General features: G+C 46.3%; 1 protein-coding gene across 3 annotated transcripts in view; it reads right to left on the reverse strand.

Moving 5' to 3' along the window:
- The window catches only part of CERS4 (ceramide synthase 4), a 116,708-nt gene that overhangs the window by 51,919 nt on the left and 40,078 nt on the right, over window positions 1-24,711 (reverse strand). For all 3 annotated transcript variants that reach the window (XM_054013403.1, XM_054013404.1, XM_054013405.1), the window contains exon 2: window positions 16,596-16,769. In XM_054013403.1, coding sequence (XP_053869378.1) covers window positions 16,596-16,768 — 173 coding nt within the window. In that variant the 5' untranslated portion in view covers window position 16,769. The remainder of the gene's footprint in view (window positions 1-16,595; window positions 16,770-24,711) is intronic.

The following is a 24,711-nucleotide window of genomic DNA, read 5'->3' on the forward strand; positions in this document are numbered from 1 at the left end:
TATAGTAATCTGTTACTTCTCCAGATATATTGACTTGGCTGTACTTACACAAACTTCATTGACACAAGTCATCCAGAAACTGAGGTCAGCATTTGCAAGACATGGAATTTCTGAAGTTCTCATAACTGATAATAGACCTCAGTTCATCTCTGAAACATTGCTAACATTTGCACATCTCTCTATCAGTGTTATAGAGGGCGGACAATTTATGAGTTTACCCTGTATAAGCTTTATACAGGGTAAAACGGATTTATTTGGGGTTTGGATCCGATTGGGCAGTGGGTGTCTGGGTGCTGGAGATAGGTCATCTGCTGAACTGTTTTTGGTTAAAGTCTGCGGCTTTGGGGGGCGTGTCCTGGACCCTGGGTCTGTGTTGCAGCAGGCTAGCGTGTCTGGCTCAACAAGACAGGGTTCTGGAGTCCCAAGCTGGCAGGGAAAATGGGCTCAGAGGTAATTCCAGCACATCAGGTGACAGTCCCAAGGGGATCTCTATGACCAAACTCGTCACAAACCCCTAATCACCCTGCCCCAGAATGTTGCAGCATTGCTAGGGCCTTACTTACAGTCATTGTTGCAGCAATTTAGCAAAACTCATTTTTAAAATTGATTTAGGGAACCCAGTGGAAAGCCCTGTGTGGTCACAAAGAGATTTTAACCTAGTTTATTGCCAGTTATCTTAAATCAATTAGTAATCACACTCCAGATAATTCAGGTTTAAATCCATTTAAAAGTGCCCACAAAGGGGTTTGCACCCCATTAGCTAAACTGATTTTAATCTGGTGTAACTATGAAAACAGACCCGGTCTGAGTTTCCCACACAGATCTGGTAACAACCTCCTCCCCTTGCTAATGTCTCCTCTTTACGCCCACTCAAGCTCATCACAGAGTGATGTTGCAATTTTCCTTTTAGACTCATAGGCTTTAAGGTCAGAAGGGACATAGAGTTACAATTTTGACTGAAGCTATTCTGGGAGATTTTCCCCCCCAACATGATGTAATGTCATTTTCTTAAAATATCCTATTAAAATCTCCTGGATTGCTCTCAATAGTCACCAGAGATCGATGGCGATTCTGGGAGACTCCAGGCCAATCCTGGAAGGTTGGCACCCTAGACCACCATGATAATCTAGTCTAACCTCCTGCCCATTGCAGGCCATAGATCCCCTTCTGGCATTGGTTGTGATTATGCTACATTATCACTGTAAAAAGCAATGACGAGTCCTGTGGCACCTTATAGACTAACAGATGTATTGGAGCATAAGCACATGGGTCTGACGAAGTGGATATTCACCCACGAAAGCTTATGCTCCAGTACATCTGTTAGTCTATAAGGTGCCACAGGACCCTCTGTTGCTTTTTACAGATCCAGACTAACACGGCTACCCCTCTGATACTTGACTACATTATCACTGCTATTTATTTATACAGCCCCCAAATGTGTGGTTGGTGCTTTTGGAACATGTTTGGAGACAGCTCCCTGACTCAGAGTTTATAATCCACGTAGAGAATGTGCAGATTAAAAGCCGCATGGACGGCGATGGGCGAGAGGCTGAGGAATCAGAGTAGGAATGGCACCTGTAGTTTAGGTTGCGTAACAGTATCCATTCACTCATTACTTTCTGAAGATTTGTTTAACTGGCTGAAACTTTTCAGCATTGATCTGTGCCTGAAGACAGATTCTTCTGGGAAGTTTGAGCAGAAATAGTTCCGCCCTCTTTGAGTAGGAGAGAAGAAATTATGCTTTCTGAAATAAAAAAAAATCTTGCAATATTTATTTGAGCAGCAATTCCACCATCCCAGCTGGAGCGGAGGTGGAATTTGGCCTGGAGGCAGACGCTTCCCCAAAGAGGGGCACAATGATATTCCTGTGAAAGCTTGCTTTGATTTTGCAAGCTGTGCATTTACACTGCTCTTGTCACAGAGTGAGCTCAGAAATGAGCAGCTGAGACGTGCCAGGGCTGAGGTAATGCCCACCAACGCGCAGTGCACTCTACTCCCCAGGCTCTGGTCTCTGAGTGCAGCTACAGGAAAGCAGCCAACTAGGACAGGATCCAGCTCTTGTGTGTGTGGGAGGCATTCCCAGACCAGCGTTGGAGGAGCGGGGGGAGAAGAGGCACTGGAGCCTGGTGAATAATTTATTTTTTGGTGCACCCCCTCTCCTGTCTCTTTGGAGTCACCATGGCTGGGGGGAGGGGGAGCAGTCAAGGCTGTGCTATGGCTGGAGTAGTAGAGATGCACCCACACAGATTGAGGGCCTGGGCCTGGACCTGGGATGTAATGTCCAAAGCAGAGCTCTCTGATTGCCAGTTAGGAGCACCATCGAAGGGAGTCGGGGTCCCATTCCACTCGGAACGGCTGGCGGTAACCGGCTAAACAATGAAGTCGCTCAACATTGCAAGGCATAGCAGCTGGCGCAGCAGAATTGGGGTTGCCAACTTTCTAATCGCACAAAACCGAACACCCTCACTCCACCCCTTCGTCAAGACCCTGCCTCTTTTGCAAGGCCCCGTCCCCGCTCACTCCATCCCCCCTCCGGGGCAGGGAGTTGGGGTGCGGGAGGATGTGAGGATTCTGGTTGGGGGTGTGGGATCTGGGGTGGGGGTGTGGGATCTGGGGTGCAGGAGGGAGCTCAGCACTGGGGTATGGGGTTGGGGTGCGGGAAGGGGTGTGGGCTCCAGGAGGGAGTCTGGGTGCAGGAGGCGGCTCAGGGCTGGGGCAGGGCATTGGGGTGCAGGAGGGAGTTTGGGGTTTGGGCTCGGGTTGGGCGGTGCTTATCTCAGGCAGCTCCCAGAAGTGGACGGCATGTCCAACTCCTAGGCGGAGGGGTCTGGGGGGCTTTGTGTGCTGCCAGTGCCCTCTGGCACCGCCCCCACAGCTCCCATTGGCCGCAATCCCTGGCCAATGGGAGCAGTGGAGCCAGGAGGGACAACGCACGGAGGCCCCATGGCTGCCTCTCCGCCTAAGAGCTGGACATGTCTGCCCCTTCCGGGAGCCGCGCGGAGCCAGGGCAGGCCGGGAGCCTGCCAGCCCCGCTGCACTGTCAACCGGACTTTTAGCACCTGGTCAGCAGTGCATCCTGAAGCCACCAGCATCCCTATTCAACCAGGCGTTCCGGTCGAAAACTGAATGCCTGGCAACCCTAACCGTAATGGAATGGGATTGCTCTTGCTTATTGTGCCGCCACTTTAATAGCCACTAACTAGTGTGATAGCATGTGATGCTGGGCTAAGGAAGGGCAGGTAAACACTACCAGCAGAGTGGAGACCTAGAGGCAGCTCACAGCACTTCGTGGGCACCTCACAAAGGCTTACAGATGTCATCAAGGGATGGGGAGGGTGGGCCCCACTGGGGAGATTTCTGCAATACCGGTAACCCCAAGCACTCAAAAATCATCAGTCAGCCTCCCAAAATCATGATATTACTAAAATAACAAGTGTGGATTCTGTTTATTCACTTTCCAGCTCCTGAGTTTTTAGGAGTCACCTTTTCCAATTATTCTCCACCCCAATAAGGGCTAGACACACTTCTTAATGAAAGTTGAGATTTTGCCATGATCCCAGGACTCCAGGAGCTGAAGCTTTACAAAAACCACCAAACATTGTGTAACGGATGATGAAATTACAAGAGCTGCCAGATTTCACAGGACACAGCAGGAGGGGAAGGTGGGCTGTGATCAAAGCCGGGCTGCTGAGAACCAGGCTTGCCACTGCCTTGGAGCCTCGCATAAGCCAGTGGCTCTGGCTGCCTCAGCTCACTTCTCCCCTCAGCAATGGAGGCCGGACACTGCTCACTGTCACAGGTGCAGCCCCACTGTGGTGCAGGGAAGCAGGCACACAGAATCACAGGTGGGCAGAAGAGGCCCCCTAGGTCTAGCCCATCTCTTTGCCAGGGAAGGGCTGTCCCCTCCAGCACTTTGCTTCCATAGCATGCTGAGATGGTTGCCAGGGGGCACTGCAAAGTGATGAGAGGCCGTCTGCCCTCCCACAGGGCTGAGCCCGGGGCCCCATGCGGTACCAGCAGGGGGACAAAACCCGGGGAGCCTGGCTCCCTCCCAAGTGGGCTTTATTGTCTCCTCCCAGCATTTGACTGGATTTCTAGCAGGGTCGGGTGATGCTGCCGTACAGCAGCAATCCTGGACTCCCAGAGCATGTGTCACCTCATGGCACAGTGAATGCAGAGAACAAGCACCTTGCGCTGGGCTTGCTGCTAGGAAGTTGCATGTGACAGGTGCAGACAGCAGCGACGAAGTTTGGAGATGCAGAATCACAGCCACTGAGCACAAGCAATCCGGTCGTTATGGAGGGACTGTGGAAAGTCCCAGGACATTAGACAGGTGAGTGTAGTGAAATGCATGGAGGAGACATGAGTCTCCCCGCAGACAGACCCTCACAGCAGGCCCGTGGCACAAGGCAGACACAGGGTGGGAGGGGAAGCACAGACATGGAGAGGGAGTAACGGGCTCAGGGTCACACAACAGGTCAGTGCTAGAGGTGGAATAGGACGAGGTCCTGACTCCCAGCCCAGTGCCCTGTCCAGCCTGCCATACTGCCTCCAGTCCTAACTGCAGTTCCCAGGACCCTTGGGAGCAGTTGTTTTAAGGATGTACTGCGTGGCTTCACAAGCATCTTTGTTAACTCACTCTTCAATTCCCTTAGCTGAGTAAATTCCTGTCCCAGTGGTTTGCTGCACTGGAGATTCTCTTGTTGCTCTATAACGTTTTCATCAGAGACTTGACCATCTGCTAAGAGACCACAAATGCCACATACAAAGCTTCGGGGAAGGAATTTCCTCATCACCTTGGACAGGACAGACTGATTTTAAAAACATTGTTTAATTCCTCTGCTACTTCAGTTTTAATTACATCATCTCCTCTCCGGCGGTGCCAAAGCAATCTACCTTAGTTATGTATGGTGGTGGTTATAATAAATAATAATAATAATAATAATAATGCTTAGCTTTTACACAGCACTTCACACCTTCAAGAGCTTTACAAGCATGGTACCAACACAGTGATCCTCCGTGTCATGCCCATCTGGGCCCCCAACTGTCACATTTCTATTACTGTGGCAAAAGGCTTTACAGTCTCCTTACTCTCTAGTTACGTGCTCAGGACTCATTATTCTGCTCCGGGGGCCTGTCATTTTCTCATACAATTCTGTGAGTATCTGTCATGTGGGATTTGTAGCTAGATAGTTTCTACCCTATTAGGTGTGGTGAGCCCTGTCCAAGAAGCTACCAAGACAACTTCCGAACTCAAAGTCAAGATGAATTGGGAAACCAGTGGAGGGAATAACTTGGAGGGTTCCCCAGTACTCTACATCATTCTGTGAAGAGGACTGGTAGGCACAGAGGGAGTCACAACTCCTGGCTTCCATTTCTTGGTCTACCATTGACTCACTGTGTGACCTTGGACAAGTAACGATCTTCCCATGCCTCAGTTTCCTCACCTGTAGAATGAGGATGAGAGCACATACCTGCCTTTGTGGAGCACAGATGAAAAGTGCTAAGTATAATTATTATTCTCTGTAGTGTGTTCTCTGACAAGCATGCTCCTCTGCAAGACCTGGAAACACATCAGAGAAGGCTATGATACAGCCCTTGACAGTCTTCCCATTTGAGACCTCCCTCCAATCCATCATCATCCCATTAATAGTTACTCTGTTGGCGGTTGTTTAACCAATTTTATATCCACCTAATGGTAGTTCCGCCAAGCCTGCATTTCTCCAGCTTACTTATCAGAATGCCATGTGGGACTGTGTCAAAAGCTTTGCTGAAATCCAGAGATATTATATCCACTGCATTCCCCTATCCATAAACCACTTACATTGTCATAGAAGGAAATCAAGCTGGTTTGGCATGATTTGTTCTTGGGTAAATCCCTTGATATTACCTCTAACATAACACCATCCCTGAGAGGGAACATCCACACTAGTGCAATGGCCTGCCTGCGAGGGTCTGAGATGTGTGGGCTTAACAGGAGAAAGCACAAAGACTGGATGCATGGCTATCACATCATAAGATGGGCGCACAGCTGTTCTGTGAATCTGGAGTCAATGGGATCTTTCCAATGACTTACTGGGAGCTGGGCTGAGCTCTGAATAGTGCAAATAGGTGGAGAAGCTACTGCAGCTCATGTACACAGAGCCAGTATGGCACCCCAGCGCACCTCCCCAGAAAGTAGATTAGGCAGGGTGGGATGAGGTTGTGCCTAGCAAGCACTAGTAATCAGGGTTCTGCCAGACTTTATGCGCTGAACCTCATTCCAATTCAGCTTTGGGCCTGCTTCTCTTTGGTGCAGGATTTCTGGCTTTTTTACCCAAAATGTTCACTGTATCCAAACCATCTTTACAACTGGATGCTTTTTGGCACCAATATCTACGTGCACCCACACCATGTTCCCTTGGCCCTCTCCAAGCTCTCACCCTCATGCACACACATCCTATAGTCATGTCTACTCAGCTGTAGGTGAGCAGCCATCAGTGCAGCGGCACAGTACTAAACCCTATGGCCTTGTCTATATAGGCAAGTCCTACTGGTATAAGCTAGGGGTGACTGTAAACTGCTGTAGTTCTACCAGTAGAGCTGCTCGCGTGGATAAAGAACACATCTTATTCGTTTAACATGTCACTTTGGAAGGGGTACAAGCTAAATTCAAAAAAGGCACTCTTTCTCTGAAACAAGAGTATCCGGGTGGGGGTTTATAGCAGTCTAACAGGAGTGGTTTAACTATACTGGTATACAAGTCCATATTCCCACGTAGACAAGCCCTTAGCATAGACAAGGACCTGCAGGGTTTGCACCTATTGAGGGTTACCCTTATTGTAACAGCCCAAGGTGTGTTCACAGGACCACTGCCTCATTTGCTGCAGAGGTTGGAAGGTGTGAGTGAACAAGGCAGAGGACTGCAGGGAGAGGGGAAAAGGGCACTTCCCTGTACGGTAACTTTGGTTCTTGGAGATGTGTTGTCCATATATCTATTCCACTGCTGGTGTGCGTGTCCCCAGAGCACGGGAGAGAGATTTTTGGTCAGCAGTGTCTGTTGCGGTGGTGCCTGTACCATTAGTGTTCCTGTGCTTCCACCCCTCAGTTCCTTCACCAGACAGAATCCTGATACTGAGGCACTCCACAGAAGCAGAGCTGGGGGAGCAAGTCATGAAACACGTATATAGGGACAACACATCTTGAAGAACCACAGTTACTATACAGCTAAGTAGCTATTTCCTTCTTCTTTGAGTGCTTGTTAAGGTACATATATTCCATTGTTGGTGACTCCCAAACAGTAATTCTTACTGGCGGTGGATTTCAGGAGTCTAACCAACCAGTGAATGTAGAACAGTCATAAAAATCATAGAATATCGGGGTTGGAAGGGACCTCAGGAGGTCATCTAGTCCAACCCCCTGCTCAAAGCAGGACCAATCCCCAGACAGATTTTTGCCCCAGAACCCCCCTCAAGGATTGAACTCACAACCCTGGGTTTAGCAGGCCAATGCTCAAACTACCGAGCTATCCCACCCCACCCCACCTCCAAAGGGGATAGCTAAGTGTGCATCCTCTCTAGACAGCCTGCTAAGTGTGCATCGTCTCTAGACATCTCAATGATAGTATAGAGCTGGACAAATGTGTGGACCGAAGACCACATTGCTGCTTTACAAATGCCCACAATGTGCAAATTCTGAGAGACGCTGCTGACGTGACTTGAGTCTTTGTCAAATGTGCAATTACTCCCTTCCCAGCCAATGCAGAGCACAACTTGATACAGGACAATATCCAATTAGAAAGTCTTTGGATGAAACCACCTAAGCTCATATGCTACGAAAAGCCTGTGAGACTTCCTAAAATATTTCATCCTGTCTAAGCAGAAGGAAAGTGCTCTACATACATCCAGCACTTCACTTTTGTGTGTGGTTTAGGGAAAAATACTGGGAGGAATATAATCTAGTTCAAATGAAATTCAGATGCCACTTTAGTTAAAATGCAGGGTGTGGTTTCAAAGATACTTTATCCTCATGGAACACTGTAAATGGTGGCCCTGTAATTCTTCCTCTCTTTGGGCTGATATTATTGCCAACAAAAACGTGGTTTTCATGGAAAGACGAAATAAAGAGCAATCAGCGAGGGTGGCTCAAATGGTGGGCCTACGAATCCTACTAGAACTAAATGCAATTCCCAAGGTAGTCCAAGTTCTTTTATTGTGGGGTAGACCATTATCACACCCTTCAGGAACCGGCCTACTATAGGGTGAGAAAAAAATGGAATCTCTCTGTATAGGTGGGTAAATCACTAAATAGCTGCCAAATGAACTCCCAGTAAGCTCAATGACAGACCTAAGTTCTTTAACTCAGTAATGTAGTTCAGAATCTGAGCTTTGGAAGGAGACAGTTGATATTGATGGGCCCACATTGTGAATCTCTTCCATTCTGCCAGGTAAGAGCATCCTGTGGAGTTCTTTCTACTATGAATAAATCTATTCTGCACTTCTGAAGAACATGCTTTTTCTGACAAAGTCAGCCATTCAGCAGCCACACTGTCCAGTGGAGAGTTATGGGATCTGGATGCAGGATCTGTCCTTGCTTCTGAGTTATTAAGTCAGGAAGCAGCAGTAAGGTAAGGTTGTAGGCTGCACTGATAACGTTTAAATAAATAAACAAATAAAACCCCACATGATCAGGGTTTAGCTGATCGCCATATTTGGGGTCGGGAAGCAATTTTCCTCCAGGGGAGATTGGCAGAGGCCCTGGAGGTTTTTTGCCTTCCTCTGCAGCGTGTTTGCTCTCTTGTATGTGGGTTCGCTCTTGAGACAAAGAAAGAGACCAAGCAGGTAATCCAGCTCCTACTGAAATGATTACTTACAATTTCTAAAATTACAGAAATTGTAAGTAATAGCAAGGAAATGCGTTAGATTATCTTTTGTTTTAGCTTGTGAATTTTCCCTGTGCCAAGAGCAAGGTTTATTCCTGTTTTGTAACTTTGAAGTTGAGCCTAGAGGGGAATCCTCTGTGTTTTAAATCTTTTTATTACCCTGTAAAATTACCTTCCATCCTGATTTTACAGAGGTGCTTCTTTTATTTTTTTTTAATAATAAAGTTCTTCTTTTAAGAACCTGATTGGTTTTTAGTGTCCAAAAAACCCAAGAGTCTGGTTTGTGCTCACCTTGTTAACCTATTTGGTTGGTATATTATTCTCAAACCTCCCCAGAAAAGGGGGTGAAAGGGCTTGGGGGGATATTGGCGGGGGGGTAGGACTCCAAATGGCCCCTCCCTGAATGTTTGTTTAAATCACTTGGTGGTGGCAGCAATACCGTCCAAGGACAAGGAAAGGAATTTGTGCCTTGGGGAAGTTTTTAACCTAAGCTGGTGGAATATAAGCTTAGGAGGTCTTTCATGTGGGTCCCCACATCTGTACCCCAGAGTTCAGAGTGGGGAGGGAACCCTGACAGGGCTATCATTAATTTGACTGTTTCTTGCTCATGTTTCCTGGGTGTTCTTGGTATTAACAGGGGATAGGCACAGAGTACACCCGAGGTCCATGGGATTAGAAATGTGTCCAACATGGATCCTGGGTTCTTCCTCCTCTGGAGCAGAACTGACAGCATTTCTTGTTCTCTCTTGTGGCAAACAGGTCCATAAAGAGAAACCCCTTCTTGAGAAAGTGGACTGAATTACAACATCCTTTATAGACCAGTCATGATTGATCACACATTTCCTGCTAAAGCTCTCTACCAATCCATGGAAGATGCACAGCTGTTAAGGTAATGTCATGAAATATGCAAAAAACCCATAGATGTACCACCTCCTCTCATAGTGGATTGAATTTTGGTCAGGAGTGCTTGTTTAAGTAAACTATGGCAATCATGTTGTCCATCATGACCTGAACAGAGACGCCTTTGATCTCTGGCAGAAAGACTTTGCAAGCTTGATGCATAGATTGAATATGTTTATGTGGAGTGATGCCTCTTGAGATGACCTTATGCTTTGGGTCTGCAGGTCATCCATAAGGGTTCCTCACCCTAAGGAGGATGCTTCCATCACTACAGTCTTCAACAGAGATGGAGGAGAGAAGGGAATGCCTTTTCAGACTTGTATTGGGTCCACCCCCATTTCAATAACAGCAGGACTTTTGGTGGAATAGGCACCCACATGTCCAGGGATGGTTGCCTAGCTGATATATTGCCTACACACATGGGCAGCACGTAATGGAGGCTGGGGGAGGCTAAGCCTCCCCAAACCTTGCACCAGGGATGGAATGGCAGAATTGGAATTGGTCATGAACAGCAAACTGCAGCCACTGGGAGCTGCCTGCGGATGGTCAACATCAGCAAAATGTCTGGAGGCCTGCGATCAGATTACCCTGATGGGCCGCATGTGGCCCACCACTGGTCTATACTATTATGGTCACCACTTTTCCAAGACTATGATAAAAACACATGACTTCACCTCTCCTCCTCCCATCTCTCTGTTCATGACATCAATGACTCTCAAAGAGCTGAACTAAGGGGGAGTGGTCCCAGGCTGGAAGGAGACCCAGCCTGTGAAATGTACAATAATATATGGTGAGACAAAACATTTGCTTTTAAGTTCACTTAGCTTGTTAAATTAGGTATCAGCTTGCGTAATTACTCTTTTATTTTTTTTTGTAACCAGTCCTGACTTCAATGCATCATCACTTGTAATCACTTAAAATCTATCATTTTGAATTAACAAACGTATCTTACTGTTTTATCTTAACTAGAGTTTTGGATTAGAGTGTGGGAAACTCCATTTGGGATAACAAGGCTGGTGAATATATCATTTTCCTTTGATGAAATGGCAGACTTTTATGAGCTTGCATTGTTCAGTAGTGTGCTGCACAGTACAAGACATACATTTCTGGGGGGAACAAGGCTAGGACTGAGAATTTGCGGATGTCATAGAATTACAGAACTGGAAGGGACCTTGAGAGGTCATCTAGTCCAGTCCCCTGCACTCATTATCAGGACTAAGTATTATCTAGACCATCCCTGACAGGTCTTTGTCCAACCTGCTCTTAAAAATCCCCAATGATGAAGATTCCACAACTTCTCTAGGCAATTTATTTCAGTGCTTAACCACTCTGACAGTTAGGAAGTTTTTCCTAATGTCTAAACTAAACCACCCTTGCTGCAGTTTAAGCTCATTGCTTCTTGTCCTATCCTCAGAGGTTAAGAAGAACAATTTTTCTCCCTCCTCTTTGTAACAACCTTTTATGTACTTGAAAACTGTTATCAAGTCCCCTGTCAGTCTTCTCTTCTCCAGACTAAACAAAGCCAATTTTTTCAATCTTCCCGCATAGGTCATGTTTTCTAGACCTTTCATCATTTTTGTTGCTCTTTGCTGGACTTTCTCCAATTTTTCCACATCTTTCTTGAAATGTGATGCCTAGAACTGGACACAATACTCTAGATGAGGCCTAATTAGCGCGGAGTAGAGCGGAAGAATGACTTCTTGTGTCTTGCTTAGAATACTCCTATTGCCCTGTATGTAATTCATGAGTGATTGGTCAGAGTGCTCATGTGTTTAGCTGGGAGTGAATTTGCATGCTAAAGTCTGTGTAAGCAGGCCAGGAGTGGCTGTTCTGACAGCAAAGCAGTGTCAAAGGCATCCCAGGCTAGAGAGTTAAGGGAACACAGCTGTTCAACAATCCAGATTGTATCCTGGGTAACATCACAGTTAAGGCTGCTATTGAGTACAAAGGTTGAGCATTATTCCAAACCTTTCTGGATAGGTAGGTCATTGTTGTCATGGAATCCAGAATGGCTTTGTCACAGGGTCCACTTACCACTGGTGGCACCTTTTCCTGGCCATCCTGGGAATTAGCTCTGGCCAGGCATTGTGCCCTCCTCTGGCAGTGTCTCTCCCGCTGTCCTCCCATCCTGCGGACCCCTCTCTCTCCAAGAACCACAGCCTCCTCTTCGCGATTCAGTCCTCCAGCCAGGCCACTGTATGGTTCCCCCTTCCGTGGGGTGGAGGTACGTAGCAAAGTCTTTCCAGAACAAATCAGGCAGTCCACTGTCCTCTGCCTAATCGGTGTCACATCCCCAGTGGCGAGTAGGGGAACCAGGGCATGCCCTCTACTCTGGGTTCCAGCTCAGGGGCCCTCCAATCAGTAGCCAAGGCCTGCACTGTTCTACCTTGCTGCTTTCTCCGGAGCCTTTCCTACCTTCCTGGCTTCCCCCCTCTCTGGGTTCACCAGCCTCCCAAATCCCTCCTCTCAGGGAGTAACTCTCTATAGTCCAGAACACACCTCTCTCCTCCCAGGGAGTGACTGCAGCCTGCCTTCCTGCAGCCCCTTCTGTAGCTAGCTTCCTGGCTGATATAGGCCACCACAGCTGAGCCTGCTTCCAATCAATTCCCTGCTCCCTGGCTCCTCCTCCAGCAGGGCCGGCTCCAGGGTTTTGGCCGCCCCAAGCAGCCAAACAAACAAACAAAAGGCGCGATCGCGATCTGCGGCGGCAATTCAGCGGGGGGGTCCTTCGCTCCGAGCAGGAGTGAGGGACCATCTGCCGAATTGCCACCGAACAGCTGGACGTGCCGCCCCTCTACAAAGTGGCCGCCCCAAGCACCTGCTTGGTAAGCTGGTGCCTGGAGCCAGCCCTGTCCTCCAGGTGCAGCCTGTGGAGTTAATTAGCCCATGTGGCCATCTTACACCCTTCCAGTCCTGTGTGGGATGGATACCCCATCACAGGCTTCTATAAACTCTATTCTCTATGCTGGGGTTAGTACAGACTTTTCTTCATTTATTAACAGTCCCAAGCATGAGAACAGAAAAAAGATCTGTTGAATGCTGTTTGCTACTTGTAGAAAGGAGTTCCTGCAAAATAATCAGTCATCCAAATATGTGAACACTTAGACTCCCATTCTTGTGAGGTAGGTAGAGGTAGATCTGTGAGCATGCAGGCAAGCCAAGAGGAGAAATTCACTACAGCTGCTCAGACAGTGCAGTTATGAGCAGTATGGAAGAACCCAGGAGGAAATAAATCATTCCACACTGAGAGCAGGGTTTGGATGGTGGCAATAAATAAGACAGGGGCCACGCGCTGATTGATAAGAAATAAAGAATAGCGACATCTGTAACGGTGCCACCCATTGGAGACACCAATCCACATTTGGGCTTTCCCAGGAATGTGGCTTGGCTGGTAAGGAACTCGGTCATCCATGGACATGTGACTTGCCCAGGTGACTCCAAAACTCCATTTTGTAGCTGGATTTTGCATAGGAGAGAGGAGGGGGTCTCCACCGACAAAAGAAAGTCTATTTAAGCCCAGGGGAGATCCTTCCATTTTGTCTTCAGCTGGCTAAAGAGAAAGCCTCTCCACCCCCAAAGATACCTGAAAGAAACTGGAACAAAGGACAGTGACTGCAAGAGGTGTATGTGATTGCTGGACCCAGACTAAAAGAAGATTAGTCTGTAAAAGGAAGCATTCTGGAACTGGTGAGGATCTTATCTGTATTCAGTTTCTTACTGTATTAGACATAGATTTGCGTGTTTTATTTTATTTTACTTAGTAATTCACTTTGTTCTGTCTGTTACTACTTGGAACCACTTAAATCCTATTTTCTGTATTTAATAAAATTGCTTCTTACTTATTAATTAACCCAGAGTATGTATTAATACCTGGGGGGGGAGGGGAGGAAACTGTGCATATCTCTCTATCAGTGTTATAGAGGGCAAACAATTTATGAGTTTACCCTGTATAAGCGTTATACAGGGTAAAACGGATTTATTTGGGTTTAGACCCCATTGGGAGTTGGGCATCTGAGTGTTATAGATAAGAACACTTCTGTAAGCTGCTTTCAGTTAAGTCTGCAGCTTTGGGGCAAGTATTTCAGACTCTGGGTCTGTGTTGGAGCAGACAGGCGTGTCTGGCTCAGCAAGACAGGGTGCTGGGGAGACCAGGCTGGCAGGGAAAGCAGGAGCAGAAGTAGTCTTGGCACATCAGGTGGCAGCTCCCGGGGGTTTCTGTGATCCAACCTGTCACAACGTCATTCGCAGAGCATCATCCATCCTGTGCACTGAATAAGGTGGGGGGTCATGTGGAAAACACAATCTGTGGCCATATAATTAAAGACCGTATCCCAATGCACACACACAAGGAGGTAGAATTAAGGTTGCACAGGCGACCTTAATTCTGGCATTTCCTAACTTCCAGGTGTTTGTTTTGCTTTAATGTAATTTTTTCCTTCCCTATGTATATAACCAGCACCTCTTCCCCCTTCTTCTAGACTCTGTGGAAGGCAGCAGACCAAGACCAGATCCTTTGCGGTTTAGTGCTGCTCTCTGCTCCTCCAAACTACAGGCAGCATGTGATAACTAACAACAACACAGGGCTTTTCTGAGGACTGTACAAACATGATATATTATTCCTCACAGCCTCCAGCAGGAACTAACACTGCCATTAATTATTAATTATTATTTGTATAACCATAGCATTTAGGAGCACTAGCCCAGAACCAGGATCCCATGGCGCTAGTTGCTGTACACACACACCCCAAAAAGACAGTGCCTGCTATTTTATCACTGGGGCAAATGGAGAAAATAATGTACTTGCCCAAGGTGACATAGCCAGGACTAGAACTGAGGAGTTCTATCTAGGAAGCTACTCCTAGTTCCCTAGATCAAAGGTTCTCAAATTATCTCTCAACATGGAGCATACCTTTCAAATATATCTTCTCTCCTGTTCATGCTCACATGCCAGCTCCCCAACCCCTGTGACTCAATCACAAACATCCCTGAGGCAATTCCAGCAATCTTTAGATGGAGAAGTAATCCTGGGAAAACATTTAATCTTCTTTCAGTAGGATTTAGCAGCTAGAAACCAGAAGGAGAAGCCAGCACCATATGAACAGTTGATTCTATACAGGCCTCTGCCAAGGGCTTCATGGAGTACAGTTTGGAAACCAGGGCACAGAGTCTGCTAGGCAAGAACCTCATACTCCACGTGGTTCAGTTTTCCCAACTCGTAAAATGGGGAAAATCATAATAGTACATTACACTTACACCATGTTGATTGACATGCCAGGGGGCTGAACTCTGGACCTTCAGAACTAACAGAACGAGTCTTTACAGCTTGAGCTAAAGAGACAAAGTTGCCTACCGGGGGGGCTCAACCAGCTCATATGCTCTGTGGATTGACACAGAGGGAAAGACATAACACATTCATTGTGCAGTTATACTAGCATTTTTCCATCTGCAGGTCTGAAACCTTTTCGCAAATGTGGTTAAACGTTACTAATCCCGTTCAGAGGATCAGATGTGGGCTTGCCATGCACCTTGGGCAGTGATGTGCACCAGTATGAAGTGAAACACTACTGAATTAGAACAGAAAGATTTCACTTTCAGTTTGCGCTGTATAAATGACTGCACAGGGTTAGGTAGGGAACCAAGACTAAGGCCTAGAGGGTTAATTTGCAATTCGCCTGGGGGCACCACAGTGATGGAAAGACATGGGTTCAGCTGACTACAGACGGATTCTAGTCCCAGCTCTGCCTTGGGCTTAACCCCTCTTTGCCTGTCAGCCTATCTGTCAAATGGAGCTATTGACATTATCTTCTCTCAAGAGGTGGGTAAAAGGCCTCACTAAATAAGCAAGGAGTTCACTTGTTGAGCTCACAGTCGTGTTAAGGCCAGCGAGTGGGAATGGTGGGCACAGAATAAGTAGCTTCCAGCCCTGTATCAACCCCCAGGCCAAGCAGGTATTTTGACGAGAAGGAAAAGAACCCTTTTGCCGTGGGTGTTTTAGGCTAGTTGGGAGCACCACACAGTTAAATAGCTGCACATACATGCACAGACACACTGGGGTTCACATCCCCAATTAAAACTTAACACAGAGCTACAGCACAGTTCAGAATGCTCTAAACTCAGCCAAGCTCCCCTTAGACCTCAGGGACTATGGATGCCTAGAGAGGCATCTGTTTTTGAGATTTCTTTCCCAACCTTACTCAAGAGATCACCACAAGTCTTAAAAATACCAAATTTTCTTCTCTACCCTCTTTAAGCTTAAAAAATAGCTGCATGGTTTTTGATCAAACTAGCTAAAAAGAATTAATTCATCTTGGGATAGAGACCAGGGATAGAAAGTTTCAGCCCAAAGAAGACAGTTTCAAAAAGTTCTGAGAATCTGAAAAGGGAAACTATTTTACAGCCTTAATTATAGCAGACACTACCTGGATAATCTAACTTTACGTCTATAGTGCTCTGGGCCCAGAAGCAGCCGATAAGGTGCAAGAGAACAAACACAAACACACAGTATTATATCTGCTTTTAAAGCACAAGCATAAAAACTAAACCAGGACCAACAGTGCTTATTCTACAAACACTACAAGAGAAAAAAGGCTTCTAGGTGCTTTTGAAGAGGGGTGGGAATGCTGTTGAGTGTTAGACCCTTGAGGCAGAGTTTGCGTTCTCTGTTTGGCACTCTCTAGATTGTGAAGTGCCAGGTACTATTGGGAGAATAATGATACAACTGTCTCAGCACATGCTCAAAGCTAAAGTCTCTGTGGGCCACACCGGGAACGTCCACTGGCCACATGTTGGCTCCCAGTTGCAGGGCCCAAATTGCCAACAGGGGAAACAGACTCACCTTTCAAAGAAGTACCGGATAATAATCAAGAGCAGGGTACAGGGGATGCTGAGCAGGAGATCTTGAGGCTGAGGGTAATGGATGTCCTCAGATTCCTTCATGTCTTCCCAGGTGATTCCTGGGGGAAGCCAGTACTCATGCCACCATAACCATTCATTCAAAGAGTGCATCATCCTGGAAGAGAAGGAGACCAGACTGAGCTTGAGGATATTCTAGCAGACAGCAAACCAGTCAGCACAGGCCAGTGAAGCAGGCAAGGATTACAGCCAAGCTGAGCATGCACCTGGCTATGAAAGGAGGAGAGGGGCGGGGACATACTGACACAAGATATTTGTAATCCACTAGTACATTTTCAATCAGACATTTTGCAAGCACTGGTTACTGGCAGAAGGCCTAAAATGCCGAAATGAAATCAAATGCCTTAAAACTCAGCAGAACAAGGGCTGTCATTATTCCCAGCATGAAGCACCAGCCACTTTATAGTTTAACACTGAATCCATGATTCCAAACATGTTTGGAGAGGCTTCCCCTCCAACAGGCAGTGAGGTGCCCCATCCCCAATGTGCATCCCACTGCAGTGCCTGCCAATAGAGCTCCTTTTATCTGTACACTTCCTCCCTCCTGGGCCTTTTGATCTCTTATTTCTTTTATCATAGAATCACAGGACTGGAAGGGACCTCAAGAGGTCATCTAGTCCAGTCTCCTGCACTCAGGGCAGGACTAAGTATTATCTAGGCCATCCCTGACAGGTCTTTGTCCAACCTGCTCTGAAAAATCTCCAATGATGGAGATTCCACAACCTCCCTAGGCAATTTATTCCAGTGCTTAACCACCCTGACACAAGTCCTGTGCTTGGGATGATTTTGTTAGTTGTTTAAAAAAGCCTCATCCTTATGTTTTATTAGCACTCTCATTTTACACACTGACACAATGGAGGTGCCAGTGCCAAGACTAATTAAAGCTGCTCTACATTCGCCCTTAAAACAGGAAGGGATCTGTTTTATGCTTTAATGATTAAATTGAATCCCCACATTTGGCACAGAAATTCTTCCAGGAAAGACTGAATTTTCTATACAATTTTAAAGAAAATGATGAAGGCTATTATTCCATAACTCTAGTGCAGATAGAGCTGTGAACTGTGTCACCCTCTAGAACATGCATTTCACCATAGGTGGTACACCTGGTCTAAGTATAGCCCATCATCACACAGGCAAATAGGGAAGGGGTAGGGAAGCAAGGTACACTCAGATCACTGGAATTACCATGCCCAGCGATATAGCAAACACTGTTTTACAGAAACTCAGGGGAAGGTGGAAGGAACCCAAGCATGAGAAACAGCAGTAGAGGACTCCCATCCAGGAAGGACCTAAACCCCAGCCCACTTCCTGCCAGCAGCAGTGCAGAGTAGATCAAGTACGGAAGAGAGATTTGCTTTTAGAGGCAATTTTCACCAGATGTTTCCTTCTTAGTGCGAGGACATGGCTGATTCTGGAAGTGTGCAGGGTCTGACTGTTCTTTTTGGTCTGGAGATTACCACTCAGCTCATTCAACTTCTTGGGCCTGGACATGACTGTAAAACCAGGATCTTGTTAATTCCAGTCATGACTTTCCTGTTTTTCCTGGAGCATTCATGGCACAGCCCAGTGTGGACTATGAGGGAGATTGGCTACAAACAGATTAGGCAGACCCTGCCACCATGTGCTCCATCAATAAGGGCTTTCCTTGATGAGTGGGAGGATGGGACTTCTGGTAGCCACAGCTCTAAGACAGGAACCACCTTTAAGGGCTAAACTGCCTGATATGCTGTGACTGTACTGGCTCTTTGCATTTGGGTACAGGATCCCTTTATCCAGGTGACGTGGCAAATAGGGTAATGATGCTGACCATGACAGAACCCAACTCCCATCATACTCATCTTCCCCTCATTGCTAATAACATTATCTGTTCTTGCTGGGAGCCTGTGTACACTGAGGCCACCTCAGTCATCTCCTTGCTCAGTCAGCATGTTCAGTGCTTTCTTTTCAGGTCATTATTTTACTCCGATTCTCCGCTGCTTTTTGCCAGCAGGCCTCTAGAGCTATTTCCAACGGCCCACCCACTGTGCGGCCCTCCCACACAATGTCTACAGCTCTGCTGGAAAGATTTTGTGGTGGCTGCTGCCGTTTGCAAGCCTACACTAGAGGAGCTGGTGGGCTGTGTACGTACAACACTCAGGAGAGCAGAACCACAGTAGAAATGCTATGTTTTATTGCCTTGCCAGGAATCAAGTTTCAGGGGGTAGCCATGTTAGTCTGTATCCACAAAAACAACAAGGAGTCCGGTGGCACCTTAAAGATTAACAGATTTATTTAGGCATAAGCTTTCGTGGGTAAAAAACCTCACTTCTTGATGCATCTGAAGAAGTGAGGTTTTTTACTCATGAAAGCTTATTCCCAAATAAATCTGTTAGCCTTTAAGGTGCCACCGGACTCCTTGTTGCCTTGCCAGGACACACTCTACCCGCGGATTAACCCTCTCTATGAGGGATGTTACCCAGCTGGAGAGACATTTCTCTCTGTCCCTAACAGATCTGCAGTTCTGTTGCTAGTACGCACAGCTCAGTAACATCACAGTGCTGAGTTATGGAAGCGAGACTCAACGGGCTAATGTAGTGCCCATCTTTAAAAAAGGGAAGGAGGAGGATCCGGGGAACTACAGGCCAGTCAGCCTTACCTCAGTCCCTGGAAAAATCATGGAGCAGGTCCTCAAGGAACCAATTATGAAACACTTAGAGGAGAGGAAAGTGATCAGGAACAGTCAGCATGGATTCACCAAGGGGAAGTCGTGCCTGACTAACTTAATTGCCTTCTATGATGAGATAACTGGCTCTGTGGATGAGTGGAAAGCAGTGGTTGTGTTATTCCTTGACTTTAGCAAAGCTTTTGATATGGTCTCCCACAGTATTCTTGCCGCCAAGTTAAAGAAGTATGGGCTGGATGAATGGACTGTAAGGTGGATAGAAAGCTGGCTAGATCGTCGGGCTCAACGGGTAGTGATCAATGGCTCCATGTCTAGTTGGCCGCCGGTTTCGAGCGGAGTGCCCCAGGGGTCGGTCCTGGGGCCGGTCCTGGGGCCGGTTTTGTTTAATGTCTTTATTAATGATCTGGAGGATGGTGTGGACTGCACTCTCAGCAAGTTTGCAGATGACACTAAACTGGGAGGCGTGGTAGATACACTGGAGGCTAGGGATCGGATACAGAGGGACCTAGACAAATTAGAGGATTGGGCCAAAAAAAACCTGATGAGGTTCAACAAGGACAAGTGCAGAGTCCTGCACTTAGGACGGAAGAATCCCATGCACTGCTACAGACTAGGGACCGAATGGCTAGGTAGCAGTTCTGCAGAAAAGGACCTAGGGATTACAGTGGACGAGAATGATATGGATATGAGTCAACAGTGTGCTCTTGTTTCCAAGAAGGCTAACAGCATTTTGGGCTGTAGAAGTAGGGGCATTGCCAGCAGATCGAGGAACGTGATCGTCCCCCTTTATTCGACATTGGTGAGGCCTCATAAGAACATAAGAAAGGCCGTACCGGGTCAGACCAAAGGTCCATGTAGTCCAGTATCCTGTCTACCGACAGTGGCCAATGCCAGGTGCCTCAGAGGGAGTGAACCTAACAGGCAATGATCAAGTGATCTCTCTCCTGCCATCCATCTCCATCCTCTGACAGACAGAGGCTAGGGACACCATTCCTTACCCGTCCTGGCTAATAGCAATTAATGGACTTAACCACCATGAATTTATCCAGTTCTCTTTTAAACTCTGTTATAATCCTAGCCTTCACAACCTTCTCAGGTAAGGAGTTCCACAAGTTGACTGTGTGCTGCGTGAAGAAGAACTTCCTTTTATTTGTAATACCTGCTGCCTATTAATTTCATTTGATGACCCCTAGTTCTTGTATTATGGGAATAAGTAAATAACTTTTCCTTATCCACTTTCTCCACATCACTCATGATTTTATAGACCTCTATCATATCCCCCCTTAGTCTCCTCTTTTCCAAGCTGAAGAGTCCTAGCCTCTTTAATCTCTCCTCATATAGGACCCGTTCCAAACCCTTAATCATTTTAGTTGCCCTTTTCTGAACCTTTTCTAGTGCCAGTATATCTTTTTTGAGATGAGGAGACCACATCTGTACGCAGTATTCGAGATGAGGGCGTACCATTGATTTATATAAGGGCAATAATATATTCTCAGTCTTATTCTCTATCCCCTTTTTAATGATTCCTAACATCCTGTTTGCTTTTTTGACCGCCTCTGCACACTGCGTGGACGTTTTCAAAGAACTATCCACGATGACTCCAAGATCTTTTTCCTGACATGTTGTAGCTAAATTAGCCCCCATCATATTGTATGTATAGTTGGGGTTATTTTTTCCAATGTGCATTACTTTACATTTTCCACATTAAATTTCATTTGCCATTTTGTTGCCCAATCACTTAGTTTTGTGAGATCTTTTTGAAGTTCTTCACAGTCTGCTTTGGACTTAACTATCTTTAGCAGTTTAGTATCATCTGCAAACTTTGCCACCTCACTGTTTACCCCTTTCTCCAGATCATTTATGAATAAATTGAATAGGATCGGTCCGAGGACTGACCCTTGGGGAACACCACTAGTTACCCCTCTCCATTCTGAGAATTTACCATTTATTCCTACCCTTTATTCCCTCTCTTTTAACCAGTTCTCAATCCATGAAAGGACCTTCCCTTTTATCCCATGGCAGCTTAATTTACATAAGAGCCTTTGGTGAGGGACCTTGTCAAAGGCTTTCTGGAAATCTAAGTACACTATGTCCACTGGATCCCCCTTGTCCACAAGTTTGTTGACCCCTTCAAAGAATTCTAATAGATTAGTAAGACACGATTTCCCTTTACAGAAACCATGTTGACTATTGCTCAACAGTTTATGTTTTTCTATGTGTCGGACAATTTTATTCTTAACTATTGTTTCGACTAATTTGCCTGGTACAGACGTTAGACTTACCGATCTGTAATTGCCGGGATCACCTCTAGAGCCCTTTTTAAATATTGGCGTTACATTAGCTAACTTTAATGTATTAAGGGAGGTAAATACTAATAGAAACTGTGTAATTATGGGGGACTTTAACTTCCCGGATATAGATTGGGGAACAAACGCTAGTAGCAATAATAGGGCTCAGATGTTCCTAGATGTGCTTGCGGATCAATTCCTTTATCAAGTGGTAGCTGAGCCGACGAGGGGGGAGGCCATTTTAGATTTGATTCTGGTAAGTAGTGAGGACCTTGTTGAGGAAGTGGTAGTGGGGGACAACTTGGGCTCCAGTGATCATGAGCTAATTCGCTTTAAACTAAATGGAAAGAGTACCAGAATTAAGTCAAAGACTAGGGTTTATAATTTTAAAAAGGCCAATTTTAACAAATTAAGGGGACTGGTAAGGGAAGTGGATTGGGCAAACGTATTAAGGGACCTAAAGGCAGAAGAAGCCTGGGATTACTTTAAGTTAAAGATGCAAGAGCTGTCAGAGGCCTGTATCCCCAAAAAGGGAAAAAGATTACTAAGCAAGAGACTTAGACCGAGCTGGATGAGCGACCGGCTGAAAGGGGCGATTAGGAAAAAACAGAAAGCGTACAAAGAGTGGAAGAGAGGAGGGATCAGTAAGGAAACTTACCTTAGTGAAGTCAGAGAATGTAGAGATAGAGTGAGAAAGGCCAAAGGCCGGGAAGAGTTGGACTTAGCGAGGGGAATTAAAAGTAATAGTAAGAGGTTTTACAGCCATATAAATAGGAAGAAAGCAAAGAAAGAAGAAGTGGGACCGCTGAAGACTATAGCCGGAGAGGAGATTAAAGATAATCTAGGCATGACGCAATATCTCAATGAATATTTTGCATCGGTGTTTAATGAGGCCAATGAAGGTATTAGGGATACTAGCACCATTACAGAGGGGCATACGGGATGGGGGATTACCGCATCCGAGGTAGAAACAAAACTAGAACGCCTTAATGGGACTAAGTCGGGTGGACCGGACGATCTTCATCCGAGAATATTGAAGGAATTGGCGCGGGAAATAGCAGGCCCATTAGCGACTATATTTAATGAATCTGTAAACTCGGGGGTGGTCCCGTTAGACTGGAGAATAGCCAATGTGGTTCCTATTTTCAAGAAAGGGAAAAAAAGTGACCCGGGTAACTATAGGCCTGTTAGTTTAATATCAGTAGTGTGCAAGGTGCTGGAGAAGATTCTGAAAGAGAAACTAGTTGAGGACCTTGAAGTTAATGGCAAATGCGATAAATTACAGCATGGTTTTACGAAGGGCAGATCGTGCCAAACGAATCTGATCTCCTTCTTTGAGAAAGTAACGGACTTATTAGATAAGGGAAATGCGGTGGACCTAATATACCTGGATTTCAGTAAAGCGTTTGATACAGTACCCCATGAGGAACTATTGGTTAAAATGAAAAACATGGGGATCGATATGAAAATCCAGAGGTGGATAGGGAATTGGTTAATGGGGAGAATGCAGCGGGTCGTATTAAAGGGTGAATTGTCGGGTTGGAGGGAGGTTACTAGTGGAGTGCCTCAAGGTTCGGTTTTGGGACCCATCTTATTTAATCTATTTATAACTGACCTCGGGACCGATTGCAAGAGTGGGCTGATAAAGTTTGCGGATGATACGAAGGTGGGAGGAGTTGCAAACTCGGAGGAGGATAGGGATACTCTGCAGGGAGACTTGAATGAGCTTGTGAATTGGAGTATCAGAAATAGGATGAAATTTAATAGTAAAAAGTGTAAGGTGATGCACTTGGGGACGAATAATAACAATTTTAGTTACAAGATGGGGACGCATTGGTTAGAAGTAACGGAAGAGGAGAAGGACCTAGGGGTCCTTGTGGACCGCAGGATGACTATGAGTCGGCAATGTGACGTGGCGGTGAAAAAAGCCAATGCGGTCTTGGGATGTATTAGGCGAGGTATATCTAGTAGAGATAGGGAGGTCCTGCTTCCGTTGTATAAGGCGCTGGTGAGACCTCATTTGGAGTACTGTGTGCAGTTCTGGTCTCCAATGTTTAAAAAAGATGAACTCAAACTGGAACGGGTGCAGAGAAGGGCGACTAAGATGATCAGAGGAATGGAAAACCTGTCGTATGAAAAGAGATTAGAGGAGCTTGGGTTGTTTAGTCTGACAAAGCGAAGGCTGAGGGGGGATATGATTGCTATCTTTAAATATATCAGAGGGGTTAATACAAGGGAGGGAGAGGAATTATTCCAGTTTAGTACTAATGTGGACACGAGAACGAATGGATACAAACTGGCCGGGGGGAAGTTTAGGCTTGAAATTAGACGAAGGTTTCTGACCATCAGAGGGGTGAAATATTGGAACGGCCTTCCGAGGGAAACGGTGGGGGCGACGGACCTGTCTGGTTTTAAGATTAAGTTGGATAAGTTTATGGAGGGAATGGTTTAATGATAAAACATAGTAGCCAAGGAAAACCAAGCAATGGTACATGAACAGCATAATGGCCAACGAGGGTCAGGCTAGAGACTCTTGCCTATATGCTCGGGGTATTACTGATCGCCATATTTGGGGTCGGGAAGGAATTTTCCTCCAGGGTAGATTGGCTGAGCCTCTGGAGGTTTTTCGCCTTCCTCCGCAGCATGGGGCAGGGATCACTAGCAGGAGGGTCTCAGCCGATTGAAGTCACTAAAACACAGGATTGGGGACTTCAACGGTAGAGTCCAGGGAAGGGTCTTGCGGCCTGCAGCATGCAGGGGGTCAGACCAGATGATCATAATGGTCCCTTCTGACCTTAATGTCTATGAGTCTATGAGTCATTGGGTACAGAAGCCGATTTAAAGGACAGATTAGAAACCTTAGTTAACAGTTCCGCAACTTCACATTTGAGTTCTTTCAGAACTCTTGGGTGAATGCCATCTGGTCCCGGTGACTTGTTAATGTTAAGTTTATCAATTAATTCCAAAACCTCCTCTCATGACATTTCAATCCGTGACAGTTCCTCAGATTTGTCACCTACAAAAGCCAGCTCAGGTTTGGGAATCTCCCTAACATCCTCAGCCGTGAAGACTGAAGCAAAGAATCCATT

The sequence above is a fragment of the Malaclemys terrapin genome, chromosome 24 (genome assembly GCF_027887155.1).
Source record: "Malaclemys terrapin pileata isolate rMalTer1 chromosome 24, rMalTer1.hap1, whole genome shotgun sequence".
Classification (NCBI taxonomy): domain Eukaryota; kingdom Metazoa; phylum Chordata; order Testudines; family Emydidae; genus Malaclemys; species Malaclemys terrapin.